The sequence below is a fragment of the Spermophilus citellus genome (genome assembly GCF_964194105.1).
Source record: "Spermophilus citellus genome assembly, chromosome: 5".
NCBI classification, from domain to species: domain Eukaryota; kingdom Metazoa; phylum Chordata; class Mammalia; order Rodentia; family Sciuridae; genus Spermophilus; species Spermophilus citellus.
In genome coordinates, this window is record NC_138186.1 from 38,724,250 (window position 1) to 38,742,812 (window position 18,563).

General features: G+C 40.2%; 1 protein-coding gene across 1 annotated transcript; it reads right to left on the minus strand.

Moving 5' to 3' along the window:
* Nucleotides 1-1,039: 1,039 nt before the first annotated feature.
* On the minus strand, nucleotides 1,040-18,285 carry TRIM27 (tripartite motif containing 27). The gene is made up of 8 exons (XM_081296104.1): nucleotides 17,472-18,285; nucleotides 16,180-16,275; nucleotides 13,532-13,762; nucleotides 7,981-8,003; nucleotides 6,006-6,121; nucleotides 5,731-5,763; nucleotides 4,229-4,255; nucleotides 1,040-1,824 (listed from the first exon to the last, which is right to left on the minus strand). Exons 1-8 carry the CDS (start codon nucleotides 17,889-17,891, stop codon nucleotides 1,229-1,231), a joined length of 1,542 nt encoding a protein of 513 aa, XP_081152230.1. The 5' UTR covers nucleotides 17,892-18,285; the 3' UTR covers nucleotides 1,040-1,228.
* Between the last annotated feature and the right edge of the window lie 278 nt (nucleotides 18,286-18,563).

Below are 18,563 nucleotides of genomic sequence, written 5' to 3' on the forward strand. Positions count from 1 at the left end.
ACAGTGCCTGGCCCTAACATTAGTTTCTCAGCACTATTAGAGTCAGTGTCAGGGCACTAAGAAACTAGTTTTATTACCCAGATGTAAGAAAAACATTGGCCAGAACAGGATTCTGAAACCATAGTGGAAGTTGATACCCTACTTGCTCCATGTGTGAACCCAATCTGACCAAGACCCACAACACAACAGCAATGTAAACATCCATATTTACTTTATTTTTTAAACAGAGGAGCATATTCCCAAAGAGAAGTAAGACCAAGAACCACCATGGGGCTTGCTCAAAGTAACCCGCCTTAGCCTTCTGATTCCAGAATGTCTCAAGATCCAGTGGCCATTTGGGATGGAGTTGCCCCTTGATGATACACACATTATGAAGGTGAATTTCCCCATCCCCCAGAGGAGATAGAAGAAGGAGGTAAAAAGGCAACAAATTTCTGGAATACTAGAATTCTTCCAGAGATAGTGTTTAACTGACCACCAGTCCATAGATGTGCCTGGGAGAGATCTAGAAATAGTAGATGGTGACCTAAAATGATGTGCACCCAGCACTAGGAGACACTTGTCATTAGTATGAAGGGAACAAATAAAGCCCCAGAAAAGATTTAGAGGCAGAAACACTGATTATAATATCCTCTCACAGTAGAGGTGGGACCATTTTTCACCATTATTGTAAAATACTGTAACTAACCCAAACACATATAGACCCTTGTTAGTAAAAAACTGGCAGACTGAAAATCAAGGGTAGACGTACTTTTCCAAGAAAAAATTGGAATAAAGGAAGCCATGCTAACAGGGCCTTGCAGTTCCATTCTAGGTTCTCAGAAAGGAACCCTAGTCAAGAAATGGCAGTAAATTCCCATGATTATTATGTGGGCTGAGCCAGAGGAAGCCAGGCTAAGCCAAGATGGTGTAAGTAACTTGAGTGGCTCTCCAAATCCAAAGATTATTATTTGCTGTTTATCTGGTTTCTATGTAAAACCAAAAAATGTGAAACACTGAAGGAGGACATCTGGTTTTTATTTTGGGGAAATATTGATACTTCTTGTTACATCTCACAATTTGCAAGGGAAGAAAAAGGATAGTAGAGAACATGGACATTCTGTCTGCCTCTGCAAGGGCATGGAAAATGGTACCCAGCTGTGACAGACAGGAATCGGCAAGGCAACAAGATGCCTTATGCCTGGGGTACAATTATAGCCAACAGCCCTTTTAGTCTAAGTTCACCACTTCAAGGGGATGTCTCCATGGAATGACCATGACTCCCAACATGGCCAGAAAACCCATCGATCCCACTCATGGGGCAGATGATCAGAGGAGCTGCGCTCTTCCCTCCCGAGTAACTCAGACTGAAGTAGGGCCGGACAGGCCCACAGAAGGTAGCATGAGAGAAAGTAAAGGTGTGACACCTCTCTGTCACATTGTAGAAGGAGACCTCACCAGCATCATAGTCCAAGAAAATCCCTACCCGCTGGAGAGGGGTCCGCAGGGGAAGGGCAGTCATTGGGGACGTAAGTGCCCAGTATTCTTTCCCATACCATAATGACACTGCCCAGAATCCATTCTGGGGGGCTGAGGTTACTCCACCTTTTCTGCATACAGAGTCTTCACAGACACCTATGGTCCACTTGGCTTTATCTCCCACCTCTACCTCCCAATAATGTCTCCCAGCGATGAAACATGGAGAGCCCAAGACACAGGGAAAAAGATTGAACCGCTCAGGGTTGTCAGGCAAATCCTGTTGGAGGTAACTATATCGCACTTGCCGCAGATTATCAGAAAGGATCAGGCTGGGGTAAGCTGTATCTGGATCCAGAGTCACGTCCACTGCAGAAACACAAAGGGGAGAGTCAGCCAGAAGTCCAGGAGAGCCCACTCAAGAACATCTAGCCTTTCTTCTATCTCCCTGGGTATAGAATAAGAGCTCCGTTCTAAGAGGATACATTCATCTTATGAAATACATCTTAAAATTCACATTTCAAAAACTACTGTTGGATTAGGTGGTTGCCTTCTATAATGATGATATAGTGAAATACTAAAATTTTACCCCCATTCCCACTTTTTTTTTTTTTGGTACTGGGAAATGAACTCGGGGGTACTCAACTACTGAGCCACATCCCCAGCCCTACTTTGTATTTTATTTAGAGACAGAGTCTCACTGAGTTGCTTAGCACCTTGCTTTTATACTGAGGTTGGCTTTGAACTAGCAATCCTCCTGCCTCAGCCTCCTAAACCGCTGGGATTACAGGCATGTGCCACTGCACTCTGCCCCCTTCCCTTTCTTTTACATCCTAAGCCACAACATCCATTATTTACCAAATTTGAGGTTTTTTTATATTTTCACAATCACTTAATTTGAAAGCTATAGGGGTCAAAAGTTCCAAAGAATTCAGATTACAACAGTTAAGGTCTTGCACGCACCCTATAATCAAATATTAACATATCTGCTATGAAACATACAAATATTCACATGATATAGGATAAAAGCTCTAAAGAGTCTCACATAAATTCAGGTTTTGGTACCTTAATTAATTGGCTGCAAAACAATGTAGGGGAGGGGGGTAACAAAACTTTGGTTTTCAAAGAATTTGGAACTGTTGGTAAGGAACTGAGGAATCTGGACCAATTTGCCTACCTTCCCATTCACTCTTATTCATTCCATTAGGGCTTAACCCTGTACATCTGAATCATTCATTCTATTTTCTTCTAAGGCCCTTATCTTCCTCATTTTTTCTTATTTACTTATTTATTTATGGTACTGGGAATTGAACCAGGGTCTCGATCACTGAGCTACATTCCCAGCATTTTTAATTTTTTTAAGACAGGTTCTTAAGTTGTCCAGCCTGGCCTGGAATTTTTGATCCTCCTGCCTTAGCCTCATCTGAGAGGCTGGGATTACAAGCATGTGCTATTGTTCCTAGCTCCCCAGTTTTTCTTAACCAGCCCACACCAGTACTCTTCTTGCTTTTAAATTTAAAACTGTATAATTCATGTCATCTCTTCTGTTATTTAGCACTACTGCCTCTTGCACCATATGGTACCTTCTTGCTTCAAAAGCACTGATGTAGTCTCTCATTTGCTCTTCACATCTTGTTTATGAGAAGGATTCCCAAACATTACCTCTCAGAAATCAAAACACAGTCAGACTAAGTGACTCCAACAAAGGTTCATGACAGGACACCAGTAGAGTGACCAGAACCCTTGGTTCTTCAATCTGTTCACAATATACAATATCCACCCATCCTTCCCTTTTTGGTGCTAAGTATTTAACCCAAGGCCTCACCCAGCTACCTGCTCTACCACTGAGCTATATACCCAGTCTTCGGCCTACCTCTTTCTTATGTCATGAGTATACCTCATATCTTCAACCAGACAATGTAAACTACAAGGACAGGGCAGTTAGTGTCTTATACTCTTTTGTTTCCTTTAAAGTACACAATGTTAAACTGTATGGTATAAAAGCAAAGGATTCAGTTAATACTTATTTAAAGAACCAAATATGGCTCACAATCAGTGCAGCACCAAAGAAGATCTTTTTATATGTAGAACCCTTTTCTTCATGAAGAAGATTCCATTCAGCTTCTCTGAACTATAGGATAAAGGTGACTGTCAAGGGGAAGGGAAGTTTCAATCTTTTCCCATAAGTAGTGATGGAGGGCTGGGGTTGTGGCTCAGTGGTAGAGCGCTCGCCTAGCACATGTGAGGCCCCAGGTTCGATCCTTAGCACCACATAAAAATAAATAAATAAAGATACTGTGTCCAACTAAAAAATAAATATTAAAAAAAAAATAAATAAAAAAAATAAGTAGTGATGGAATGACCAAGATTCCTAGACTGTCTCTAGCACTAGAGTTAACAGTTGAGCTCAATCACTCCTGCTTATTGCAAACAGCATATTGCCCCTGAGGCTGGGGAGGCAGAGCAGTGCACTATAGTAGATGCACAGAAGTGTTCTAGTTTGGGGAACTGCAGTTGACACTCTATGATCCTTCTTATCACCTGAAATTGACCCCACCCCACCCCACCACCACCACCAATGGTTTTAGCTCTGAAGCACCTCAGGTTGCAAAGATAACTGTAATCACACAGAAATATAGTGGATTGTTGTTATATGCCATGTTTACATGTTTAACCTAAAGAATCCAAATTACGTTAATTCTCCAACAAATCATTCACAATAGTAGTTAGGTTCACAGAATTTTTATTCCTTTCTCCTGTATGTATCACCTACCTGAATATAACTGAGCCTCTCGCAATTCTGAAAAAACAAACAGAGAAGTTGTTATGAAAGCTATTTGAGTATTTCCAAGGAATACATAACTCAAAAGATCTTTGGTTAGTGCACTCCACTAAAAATCTCAGAAATCCTGTTGTCAGCCATGTAGATTTCCTCATACAATGCACGACTTCATCATCTAGCTAAAGACGTTAAGAGAAGGGGGATTGAGAATCTTTGGTAGAAGGAAAACAACATGCCTAAGACTGGTAGAATATGAAATCAAATTGAACCAAGCAAGAATTCCACCCTGAAGTGAGCTGGCTAGCTCTGTAGAGCAAAACACAGTTCAAATCCCAAGTCATACACAACTCCTTACTCTCATAAGCCGTCTGTGCTCTAGGGGCTAAGTGGCTCAAGTGACTACTACTGTGGGGCAAACAAGACCATTCCCTTATATGGCATTTTAAAGTTGACTAGTCATTTTCACATATGTTCTTATTGAGCCTTTTAAGTAGAAAAAGAACCAGAGACATTAATAAGAACCACATCAAGAAAAGCTATGTCTAAACCATCCACTGTATTATGGAGTTTCTCCCTAGCTGTCTTGCTTGTGAAAGACATGTCCTAAATCTATATTGCTAGAGGCCCCAAATAAATATATAACTAAGATGCAATAAGGATTCAGCATACATGATATGAGATTATCAAAGATTATGGGGGTTAGTACTTTTTAATAAATAAGAGACTACCTACTTGTAAGAATTTCCGACTCTACCAGACTGCCTAAAAATTTTAATATTCAGCATTTGGCCAACTCCTAAGTGAAAATGGTTCATGAGCAGAAAATTTTAGATTTAGAATACTAGGGGTTGAACTCAGGTGCTCTATTATTGAAGTACATCCCCAGTCTTTTTTATTTGAGACAGGGTCTCACATAGTTGCAGAGACTAGCCTAGAACTTGAGATCCTCTAGCTTTAGTCTCCCAAGTCCCTGAGATTATAGACAAGTACTACCATGCTCAGCAACATTGTAAACATTAAGTGACATAGGTGGGCCCACAACCTTAGTAGTCTGATTCCTGAATGCTGGCTCAAAAATCACTTCCTTGGTGTTATCTCAGTCAGTGCTGCTCATTCCTCCTGGCCTAGTGGGTCTCTGTGTCTACAGCTATAAGAAATCAGTCAATTACAATTATAAATACTGGCTCATATGAAATGGATAGTGTATGTTCATTCTTTTTCCTAATTAAAAATTTTTTTAAAATAATCAATTTAATTCTGGATTACATTTTAAGTTGCCTATTTTTCTCTTCCATATAGACTGAGAACTGATTAGATATAGTTAACTGACTTCAAATGAGAACAAGAGGCTATTAAATGAAAAATTTAAGACTAAAAGGAAGATGTAAAATATTAGAGATCAACCATCTTATTTTCCCACATTATAAGTTCAGATGCTCTTCCTCTTGTGAAATTCCATCATCAAAAGTCCAGTATGTAATAGGTGAATTTACCTTGGATTTTCTCCATATCTGACTGCATTTTTTCTGAGGAGAGAAAAGGAGAAGATATTCAGTTTGCATCCCATTATTTGGTTTTCTTTCTTTCTTTTTTTGTGGTGGTAGAGATGAACCCAGGGTCTTGTTCATGTGAGACAAGCTCTCTACCAACTGAGCTATATACCCAGCCTCCACTATTTGGTTTTCTGAGAAAAATATAACCTTTTAGGCAATACACAGATTATAATAGTATAAATTAATTCCTCTCATGACCCTTCTCCTCACATTACCTGTGAATTGCTTCAGACTCTCCGTTAAGAATAGACATTTTTGGGCAAAAATGTGGATTTTCTCTTGCAGATCTGGAGGTGTGATCCAAGGTTCAGGGATCCTGATTCTTTCAGCCCTAAATTTAAAAAACACATGTGAATCCCTCCCCAATTATATAGCCTATCATGGGCCAGAACAGATCCTGAATCAAACTTTTCAACATAGGCAGACAGTCTTTAGAAACAGCTACTGTAGCTTTTTATGTCTTCTCTTACAACTATAATCCTCTAAACCAAAACAAGGGAGATAATCTTACCCATTTTCATTTTCTAAGAACCTAGCTCACAATTAGCAAGTCTTCAAAAAGGTTTACTGAACTAAATGCATTACAAAACTGATTATCAAAGGTGTAGATTCCATGATGAAGTCCTTGATATTTACAGTGGGCAACCATCCATAATCTGCAGGTTCCCAAATTCAGGAGGAGTAACATCTTTAGACAGACAGACATTATATGGAGGACAACACCCAATTTTCTCACATCTAAAAGGAAGTCTATGGCAAAGACTGTTAGTTGCCCACCCAGTGCCTCTTCTCCTTTTTTCTAAATTTAATGGCTCATGGGTGGCCAGTCTCCCTCATAGATGGATATGACTTTGTAACTGAGGTGGCCAATGAGAGATAAGAAGTATCTCATATTTTGAAAATAAATTTGCTTAAAAAGAAATGTAATTTTCTTTCTCTTGGCTGGCATTCTGGCAGCTACTTGGTCGATATGAAGACCATACTTCAGAGATGATATAACAGCAAATGGGAAGAAATCAGAATTTATGAGGATCACTGGAGCCACTCTACCAGCCCTCAGGCTACCTACCTGCACATTTCTTATACGGCAACATATTTTAAAAATTATGTTGAAGCCTTAAGCCAATGGAATTTTGGATATCCTATTTCATACAGCTAATCCCAGTCCTTAATATCACATACTACTAGGTCTGTGCGATCTAGGCCCTTATGATGGGTCAGAACTGGTTATTATCAAAACGTACCAGATAGAGGCAATATTTTCTTGGAACATCTATCTGGGACTGGTATAAGTTCCAACTTATCACCATCCTGAGGGCCCTCAACAACCTTATTCCTATCAACATGTTTCTATAACCATAGTCTTCCTAGCCAACCTACCCCTTATATGGAACCCTTCTCAATCTCCTCAATAGTAGCTTTCCATATAGTTTCCACTGGAAGATTTTCACCAAAAATTTAGGATTTTTAAATCAACTTCAAAGTTTTGTAAATGTTATCTTCCTGAGGCCTATTAGATTTGCTCTTACCATCAATCCTACAAATAAACCTCTGCCCTGGTTTCTTGCCCTCTTCAAGTTCTCCCTTCCTTTTTGGTCATGTCCCCAGGAAGCTCTTCCTCATATTCCTCTTGGTGCTGGGGATTTGTGCATGCCAACCAGGTATTATACCACTGAGCTACATCCCCAGGCCTCCTCATCTTCCATTTGGTAGTATTATAGAGAAATAATGAGAAAAGTCAGAATTAAAGTGGTTCATCAGTAATTTTATACCTCTAGGCTCATTATACTTTCTTTAGGCCCAATTTCCCCCATTATAGCAAGAGAGAAAGAGAATGATAAATAAATTCTAAAATTCATATTAAGTAACAGCCATAATGTGTCCTTGTAATGTCCAAATCCTGTAAGTTCCCAACCTCTCCATGGAAGTGTCCTCACACCCACAAACACCAACACTCTCAAATGTGAACCCCTATCTTACCCCACCTCCACAATTTGCCAATAATTCCCAAGTTTTACAGAGAACAGTTGTGGTTAATCTAGTTCTTAGCACACCGGTGACTCTTCAGAGATAGGTAGCAATTCAGGAAGATGTCCATCTCGGGCTCTGGGCTCCTTTCAGGATTTACAAATGTGAGTGAGACAGTCTTCTTGTGCTTGGTTTAACACTAGGGGGGAGAGAAAACTATACCTGCTTAATGTGTCCCCGATGTCCTATAAGAGAAAGGAAAAGGATACTATGAGAAGCTATTTATAATTTGAGTTTTCTTTCACGAATGTTCATTAAAAACCCAACTATGGGCTGGTCTTCCTGGGAAAAGCCAGAGAAAAGAATCATTGGAACATAACTCAGTTTCAAGGATCTAAATATCAGGCAGAAGAAACTGAGATTTATTAACTCTGTCATTCTACTCTTGGATGTCAATAACTTATACCCATCTGCCTTGCTTTCTTTTTATTGTGAATTAGTTTCAAATACACAGAATAGTTGGCAGTGCAAAGAACTCTTCTACAGTCTTTTACCAGGTTTGCCAACCTTTAACTATTCACATAGTTATTTAACCTTTCTCTTTTCACATATAATATATTTGTGACATATACATCTTCAGAACCACTTGAGGTATCTGTTTACATTCTATCCCTTTATTCTTTCATGTGTAGTTCCTAAGAACAACTACTTTTTTAAATAACTATAGCACTGTTATAAAATTCAGGAAATTGAACGTTGACACATTTATTTTATCCACAGTCATAAGCTAATTTAATCAATTATTGCAATAATGTTCTTTATAGTTCCAACACCCCTACCCACATTCCATGTAATCCAGGATCATTCATTGCACTTAATTACAACTGATGTGTATTTAACTGGAAAAGATTCTCACAATTGACTTACCTTTCACATTGCCATTATTTGATGTAAACTAGTTATTTTATAGAATGTCCCTCCATTTCAGTTTAAGACATTTCCCTCATGATTAATTCCAGTTATACCATCTTTAACTAGGGTATGTTATATCCTTCGAGAGTAGATATTTGCTTGTCTCTCACTGGCAATACTGATTTTATTTTTTCTCCCAGTACTAGCAATTGAACCCAGGGACACTTTTTATTTTGAGATAGTGTCTCACTAAGTTGCTGAGGCTGGCCTTGAAATTGTGATTCTCCTGTTTCAGCCTCCTAAGTCACTGGGACTACAGGCAAGCACCAGCATGCCCAGTGGCAAAACTGATTTTGATCATTGTACAGTTACTGTTTTTTCCTCTTGCAATTAATAAGTATCTATAAAATACTTTTCATTGTCATCAAACTTTTCCCCTTAGAGTTAGCATTCACTGACAAGTCTTATTAATTTTTACTATGATGGATGCCAAAAGGTCATTTTTTTTTTTTTTTAGAGAGAGAGAATTTTTAATATTTATTTTTTTTTTTAGTTCTCGGCGGACACAACATCTTTGTTGGTATGTGGTGCTGAGGATCGAACCCGGGCCGCAAGCATGCGAGGCGAGCGTGCTACCGCTTGAGCCACATCCCCAGCCCCCAAAAGGTCATTTTTTAACTTCAAAATTCCTTCTATGTTTAGTTGACATTCTATTAGAAAAAAATTGCCCTTCCTATTTATTATTAGTGTGGACTCACAGATTATTTTATTCAATGTGCTATAATATATTACTGTTCTTATTTATTTTGGTGCTCAAAAAGTCTCTGAGACTTGGCAAGAAAGTCCTTTTTACTCCCTTCTCTGTCCCCTCCCATCTCATCTCTCCATCTCTATTAGTGTCTAGTTATCCTTTCAGATTCCTCTGCAAAAATAGCATACACATGTACTTTCCAATCCCTCTTCCTTTCTTACACAAAAAGCAACATATTCTATGTTTTACATTTTTTTTTTTACTTACCAATGTGTCCTGACTTTTTAGTTCATAAGTATCATTCTTATGCTTTTTTACAGTTGCATAGCATTTTGCTGTGTATATATTCATAATTGACTAAAAAATCCTCTAAGTTTAGAAGACAGACTATATCCAATATTTTGCATTTACACACATTGCTGCAGCAAGTATTCTTGCCGTGTATTTTCAAACTTAGGTATATCTTCAAGGTAAATTTCTAGCACAGATTTTTACATAAAGTTCAACTGCTTGTGTGTGTGTGTGTGTGTGTGTGTGTGGTTTGTTAAATACTGACAAATTTTCCTCTGAAATGGTTTCATGATTTTGCATTTCCACCAATAATATGTCTCTCCCACATATTTGCCAATGACATATTATGCTAAAACTATATTGTTGCCAGGTGTGGTGGCGCACATCTTGTAATTCCAGCAGCTTGGGAGGCTGAGGTAGGAAGATTGCAAGTTCAAGGCCAAGGCCAGTCTCAGCAACTTACCAAGGCTCTAAGCAATTTAGGGAGACCCTGTCTCCAAAAAAAATCTCTATACTAACTGGTAAGGGGTATCTTAGCATTTTAATGTGCATTTTCTTTTCTTTCTTTTTTTTTTGTGTGTGTGTGTGCTGGGGATTGAACCCAGGGCCTTGTGCTTGCAAGACAAGTACTCTACCAATTGAGCTATAGCCCCAGCCCCAATGTGCATTTTCTTATTACAAATGCAGTTGAGTATTTTTTCCCATATGTTCATGGGCCAACTTCTGTCCATTTTCCTAGAAAATTTTGATTCCCACCCCCACCTCAATTTTAGTAAGTTCTTTATATATTGGAGCTTTGGTACTATTCGTTGCAGACATTTTCTTTGAATCTGACACTGACTTCTGACTGGTTACACTGCCTGTGACTTTTTTTCTCTTATGCTAATACCAACTACTTTAATTTTACAGACCTTTGTATTATACTTTAATATCTAATAGGGCTAGTACCCGCTGGTCTGCTCAGTGTATCCCAGAATCTTTCTAAATTCAGAGAAAAAGCTTGTTGGTGTTTTTATTGAAATTGCATTAAACTTATAAAAAACTTTAGAACTGACAACTTGATGCTGAGATGTCTTATGAAGAATATCTTTTTATTTCTTCACTTCTATTTTGTGTTTTTGAGAGGTGTTCCCTTCCACATAGGTTTTTATATAGATTTTCTCAGTGTATTTCCAAGTACTTTAACTATTTTCTTTCTCTTCTTGCTATGGGAAATGGTGTCCTCTTCCAATACATAATATATTTTCTAGTGGTTGTTATATACGCATATGGAGGCTGCTGATTTCTGTATGTTAACTTCTTTTCCTATTCTTATAACTTCAGCTTGTTTTCTACAGAATTCCATCATAAACACACTTGATTGTCATCATCAATCATTAGGTCCATGATGATCCCTCTTTCTTTTTCCACTTTCCTTATCATCCAGCTTTGGTTTCATTATCTGTATATTCAAAAATATTCTCATAAAAACCTTCTGCTTAAAAAAAAAAAAAGTTTTAAAATTTTGAGTATGGTGTCTGCTTCAACAGCAGATTAGAAAAACTGAAATAACATAGCAAAGATTAGCATGGTCCCTGCACAAGGATGACACAATTTATGAATTACTTTATATACATTTACTGTTCCCAGAACCATTATTCACAATATTCACTAGTCTACAATGTGGATACAATCCAAATGTTCATTAAATGATGAGTAAACAAAATATAGTATATATTCATGCAATGGAATATCATTCAGCTATAGAAAGAAACAAAATATTGAATATGTACTACAATATAGATATAAACTTGAAAAAATTATGCCAAGTGAAAGAAGCTAAAGCTATTTTGTGATTTTACTTATATAAAATATCCAGAATAGATAAATGCATGGAGCAAGGGGTTGGAGGCAGAAGGGAAAAGGAATGACTGCTTAATTATATGTGGTTTCTTTTTGGAGTGATGGAAATGTTCTGGATCTAGATAGTTATTGACAATTGCACAACATTGTAAATTTACTGAATGCTATTTTGTGCCACAGAGTTACACAAACAGTGAAATTTATATTCTGTATATTTTACAAACATTTCTTAAAAGAAAAAAACAAACAAAAAACTCCAATTATCTTAGGCCTAACTTCTTTCTCAGTGTTTGCACCAGATCTGACACAAAAGCACAAAAGAAAATCACAACAGGGCAGAATGGTTCTACTATAAATGACTGGTTTAAATCATATCATTTAAATCATTCTATTATAAATTATCCTATGTCTCATGAACCAACTGGCTTTCCCATATTTTGAAATAATAATTTCTTCCCATGCAAGAGAGGACCTTCTGAAACTAACTTCTGAACATATGCTTTAATTCCCATTCCCCCTGCTTTCTCAGGGACAGCACGCTATCCTGAAACCCATCATAGCTTCGGCATCTTCCCTCACATGTGGATCCTTACAACAGACTTCCTCCCCACACAGACTTTGCAAATAAGTTTAACTGGTTTCTTTAAGCATCTCCTCCAGATAAAGCCCCACAAATCTACTTCATCTCTAAGTTTCTCTTTCATTGTCATTTTTTAAATAGTCACCTACTCTCTCATAGTCTCCATTCACCATTTAACTCTGGCCCAAAATTATTCCACTGTGGCATTTCTACATAAGGTCATCAATGGCAGTCATATTTTAAACCAAATGGATATCAGCTCTGATATTATTTGACATCAAATGCATTGGACCCTGTTGTCCACTCCCTCCTTCCCAAAACAGTCTTTCTTCCTGATTACATTGTGCCTCTCTGGTCAACTGTCCTCTTTGCAAGCTCTGCCTGACAATTAAATAGCAATGTATGTTAAGAATTAAGCTTTTCTTTTTTTCTTATTATTTTAAAGTGAGAGTCAATAAATTTTTTCTTAAAGGCCCATAGTAAATATTTTAGGCTTTGTAAGTCTTTCAGTCTCTGTGAGCCATTCAGTCTGTCACCACTACTCAACACTGCTGTTATAATGAAAAAGCAATGATAGAGGATACATACCTGAATAAGCATGGCTGTGTGCCAATTAAAAATGTATGGTCACTGAATCTGGATTTCATATAATTTTACCTATTGCAAAGTATATTCTTTTTCCAATTATCTTAAGTATTTGCTGATACTTGGTCTATCTCATCATCCCTTTTTATGGCCTTTGTCAACAACTGTAATAATTATTCACTTATTATCTAGCTTCCACACGGGAATATAACTCAGGGAAGCTTACTCACCACTTAATCCCAGTGCTTAGAGCAATGCCTGATCCACAGCAGACAATTAGTATGCACTGAATGAGTGAACGCATGGGCAATAGCTCATTGCCTGCAGTCTTACCTGGCTAGATCTACTGCAGCTCTCTCACTACATTAACACAGTAAAATCACAGGACTACCCAACTCCTGCTCAAGGGCTTACTATTTTGTAGCTATGGTAATATACATGTATACGTTAAAATTATAGGATAATGGAATGAGGCGCTCTCCAAATGGCATGTGATCCAAGCCCCTCTTATTGAAGTCACTAAGACCCAAAGATATGAAGAACTTTGCCCATGATCAGAACATTTATGAGGGCAGGCCAGGGCACCAGGTCTTCCCTTTGCCTTTTCTGAGACAATGTAACTGATAATCCAAGTAGTGTCAACCACAGCTTCTGGTGTATGTTTCTTTTCCAACATACTCAGTACAGAGTTTGGCACCTGTGCAACTCCTGCACAGTTAACCAGGAAACAGGAGGTCCTGGATACTACTTGGCAAAGGAAAAAAGAGGCTATTTTTATTGGAGGTGTCGTAGCAGGATTCTTCATGCCTTACCTGCAGGAGCTCCCTGGTGGGCTGCTGCTGCTTCTCTTCTAGCTGGGCAATCAGGCTGCTGAGGTGGGAGATGTTGCAAGAGAACTGGGTGATGGCACCATTGATACTGTTATAGATGGCCAAGTCTAGTTCCTCAAGGCGGGCCAGAAGGCGATACTCATGCTCCTTCAAGGAGTGATACAGCTGCTCAAACTCCCAAACAATCTTCTCCCTTTCCATCTGGGTTAGGCTCTGTGCAGATGATAGACAAGGGCAGTGAAGAGAAAAGGCTCATTTCTAGAGCTCTTTTCACAATTCTCCCCTGGTGACTCACCCCAAGTCAGTTTATCCAAAGATACTAAAACTTATTCATTATTTCACTGTGTTCACTTACTCATTATTTATGGTCTTTACCATAATGGCAAGGAACTGAGTTATCCTAGTGATTATTAAAACACAGTTCCTGGGCTGGGGATGTGGCTCAAGCGGTAGCGCGCTCGCCTGGCATGCGTGTGGTCCGGGTTCGATCCTCAGCACCACATACAAACAAAGATGTTGTGTCCGCCAAAAACTAAAAACTAAATATTAAAATTCTCTCTCTCTCCTCTCTCACTCTCTTAAAAAAAAAAAATAAAACAAAAAAAAATAAAATAAAACACAGTTCCTGCTCTCATGTGCTACACAGAGTCATGGATGGGTAAAAACAGAGTAACAGGCTGCCGTGGAAGGAGGTAACACAGTCTTCACAGAATCAGTGTTCACACAGGAATTCACCAAATGAGTAAGAGGAAAGTTTTCTAGGCAGAAGAAGTAGCACAGGCAAAGAAGTAGGGAGACAAGGCCAATGGTTCTGTCTGTCTGGAATACATAAGTTCTGAGGAATGAAAGCAGAAAAGTTAAGAGGAGATGAGAACATACCAGGCTAAGGAGTAAGGAATTTGTTGCAATTGAGAGCCATAAAAGATTGTCACACAGAGAAATGACACAATCAGATATGTGTCCTGTGTGGTACAGTTTGAAACAAACACAATTTCCTTGGACCCTTCATAATCCATGTCTTCTATATTTGGTTTTCAGGGGTGTTCACAAACTTCCCTGTCTCACGGGGCTTGGGGAAGTACTGAGGTTTTCCCTGGTTCCCTCCTGTGGCTAACTTCTTTGTCACAGCTTATCTATCCTTCCTTCTCTACTCCCATGTCCCACTGTCAGGACACTATTATCATTTTGTTCTAAGTCAGGGGTTAGCAAATGGCTTTAAAGGAATCAAGTAATGTTTTATTAGAATCCAGCCACAGCCAATCACTTATGTATCTGATATGGCTGCTTTTGAGATAAAATGGCAGAGGTGATAATTGTGACATAGTCCAAGTAACTAAAAATATTTACTATTTGGTTCTTTATGTAAAGTCTACAAATACCTGATCTAAATTCACCTGTTCCCCAAGAACATTCCTCCAACAACCATTCCTCTAATCACTTTTCTTAAGCATATACTCACTATGCAACTTAGTAATATGTACATACCTGGGTTTATAAATCCTTTTCATAAGCTTATAACTCTTTTCAGCTGGATAAGTCTTTCAAAGACATAAACCATACAATAAATCTTAAAAACAGTAAATCAAAGCTGAAAGAAACCTTAAAGATCATATAATTCAGTATTTCTCAAAGGAGGTGTCATTAGAAGGAATAATTCTGCCTAGCATGGGACTGTTTCTTGCGTTGTTAAGACATTTACCATCCCTGCCTTACCCTTTCCAATTACTCTAATCCTCGGTCACAAAGAAATACCCACACACACCATTGTAGGGAAAGGACAGTACTAGCCTTGCTGGAAAATCACAAGTTTGGTACAACTGACCCATTTCATTGATGAGGAAACTAAGGCCAAAAGAGGTGGTTGCACTCTATCCATCTAAAAAAATTGGTTAGTGTCAGAGCCACTAAATATGTTCAGGCACCCTGATTCTCAGAGAAAGATTGTCTCTCACTTTTGACAATCTTCCCAAAGAAGACATTATAATCATTTCAGTCTACTCAGTTTCACTGAGATATTTCATCCAAGGGGAGCTGAAGTCTCAGTGGATTGTGGGAAATGCACGTAGTGGGATCTAAGGACACCAAAGGAATGAGTTCCCTAGCCAGAAGTTCTTTACCATATCCAGATCAGGACTAAAAAAATTTCACATAAGATTAGCTTAGACACTACTAGTCTAGAAGTTTGCTTTTTAGATGTAGATATCTTTAAAGGGTACAGACTTATTTCATTTATTGTTCAAAAGTAAATTTAAATGGCTGAGGTTGTACCTCAGTGGTAGAGCACTTGCCTAACATGTGTGAGGCACTGGGTTCGAGTCTCAGCACCACATATAAATAAATAATATAAAGGTTTTTTAAAAATCCCAAGAAACAAAACAAGAAGAAAAAAAAAGATCTATAGACAACGAAAAAATGTTTAAAAAAAGAAATTTAAACAGTTGGGCAGTGGATATACAAGTGTATGTTATAAAAGTCTCTTTCTTCTCTCAGAATTAGCACATTAGCTACTTTTCAAGACCTTCAGAGACTGGAGCAAGAAAGCAGAGTGAAAAATTCAGAACTGAGGCATTGTCAAGAAAGAGTAACATCTCTTGGCAGAAGTAATATCTAAGAATTCCAACAACCCTTACCAAGAGTTCAGCTCGTGCCTGCTCCCCCTGTGCCCGGCGTCTCTTCTTTAAGTCTTTTACTCTTTTTAGATGGTCCAGTTGGTTTTGGATTTGTTCCTAAAGAAAGCAAAAGAGTTGGCAGACCTTAGTATAAGCCTGGCTACTTTTCTTATCACAAATGGAACCCACAGTCTTGATGCCAAGTCCCTGCTTAAAGCCTGTCCTCAGACTATACTGCCAGGCACCAGAGAAAATCCTAAAGCTCAGGTGGCCACCAAAACTATCTTTTGACAATTTGTGTTTCTTAAACAGAGTTACCCACCAGTCCCTGGAAGGATGCTGCATGGCTTTGTGGAAAGGTAACTAGACTGGGAAGGAGCTTAAAGTTCAATTATAGCTTTTCCACACAGGCACAGAGAAAATGACTTCTCTTATTTTCTTAATGGGTGACATAGGTAAACAACACCTTCCCAACATACAAGGAATTACCATGAGTGAGTGAAATTATATAACTGGAAGTTCCACAAATGTTACAAGATTAATTATACATGGATGCACTCACATTTAAACAGGGACATAATTGTGTATATATCCCTGCAGTCCTCAAAGTACAAAAAACACAAAACATCATGTATTCATTAAATGTCACCTAGAACTATTTCATGTTATACTTTATTTCCATGTTAGTTTAGCTGTCCAATGTGTGTTCAACAGTTCACAAAGGGCTTTTTAAGTCACATTTCACTTAATCTTCACAATAAATGTTATCTCCTGAGTCTGAGTGGCTAAATGATTTACTCAAGCAGTAAAAAACTCTGTTCTTTTCCATGAGCTTCTAGAACAGAAGGGTTAAAGTGAAGTGCTGGAGAAATACTCGTAAACCACGAAATGGGCACTGCTTCATGTACACAGTCAACGTCCAAATGTGTTTTGTCTGATATTATCGTGGAGCCGGTGGGAATACGAGTGTCTCATAAGCTTGTCGATGTGTACGTGTTTTTACGCACATCTTTTATACTGTCAAGAGAAGGCCTTCACAGGCCATCTTTATGCACAATGTGTGGGTGAGACAAGCTTACAGGGAAGGGAGTGTGGGGGTGGGGAGACTTCTGTTTTCCTCGCCAGCTACAGGTTTTCTTCCCAAATCTTGAGTGCAGAGGCTCTATAGCGGACGGAGAGGAAATGACGGTTGTGAACCACACGTCCGGCTCAGCCATTTTCTGGGCGGAAAAAAGGGAAGCCCCTTTGACTCTCCCCTCCCTTTGTCCGATTCGCGCTCCTACCCCTCCCCACTCTTCGCGCCGGACCCTCACCTTGAAGCCCTCCACCGCCTCCTCGAGCGGTAGCACGCTGTGGCCGCGATGCTCCCGGGAGCGGTCGCACACTACGCAAATGGGCATCTGGTCCTCCTCACAGTACAGCTTCAGGGGCTCGCGATGCTTTTCACACACGCCCATCTCGCCGCCGGGCCCTGACGGTCGCTCGGTGCGCAGCTGCTTCACCAACTGGGTCACGTTGGCTAGATGCCGGTTGGGCCGCATGTGCCTCTGCGGGAAGGTCTCTCGGCACTGCGGACACGACACGTTAGTCTCCGCTGCGCCCCAGCAGCGGGCTAGGCACGCGCAACAGATGTTGTGGCCACAATCGAGCATCATGGGCTCGACGAAGTATTGCAGACACACCGGGCAAGTGGTCTCTTGCTGTAGGCACTCGGCCACGCTCCCGGAGGCCATAGCGGGGGCCCGCGGGGGCGCACGGGCATGGGCCCGGGCGCCGAGCTCTGCGCGGAGCCCCACTCTCCTGTGCTCTCTCTGGTTCTTTGCTCCTAGGCGGCGCGGAGAGGCTAGCTGGACAGACCGAGGGCGGCGCCTCTCGAGCCCAGATTCCAGACGTGCCCGCGCGCTGGAGTCTCGGGATGGCCAGGCCTTTCCTTGAGCGGTTGTGCTCCGCAGAGTGAGCGTAGGAATACTACCGTCCCACAAAGCTTTATAAGCTGGGGGGCGAGGGGGGGGCAGGAAGCGGGAGCCGGTGTCCAGGTTCTCAGGGCCAGGTGCGCTGGACGCGTAGGACAACGTGGCCGCGTCCGAACGGATCCTGGCGGCCGCGTCTGCCCCACCCCAGCGCGAGCGGAAGAGGCGGCCCGGCAGGCGGGGCTTAGCCCGCGCCTCCAGCTCCCCGCCAGATTCCGTGGCCTCGGGGCTTGGCTGTTTCCTTCTGCAGAAGACTGAGAGGCCCAGCCACCTGCCCTTGAGTGGAACGCGCCAGAACTGGAACCTCCAAGATTGGTCACAGGAGCAGGTGGTGTCTGCTGTGCGCAGCGGTGACAGAATATCCCCTGCCAGCCCGGTCCGGGCCTACATCCAAGCTCTGCGGCAGCACTGCTTGGACCATTAGACTTTTGTTGG

Coding starts and splice junctions, on each gene's coding strand:
- TRIM27 (XM_081296104.1), bottom strand. CDS start 17,891: ATGGCCTCCGGGAGCGTGGCCGAGTGCCTACAGCAAGAGACCACTTGC. Junction 16,276..17,471: donor AGGCGGTGGAGGGCTTCAAG/GTGAGGGTCCGG, acceptor TGCTTTCTTTAG/GAACAAATCCAAAACCAACT. Junction 6,122..7,980: donor ATCGGGGACACATTAAGCAG/GTATAGTTTTCT, acceptor TTTTAAATTTAG/GGCTGAAAGAATCAGGATCC.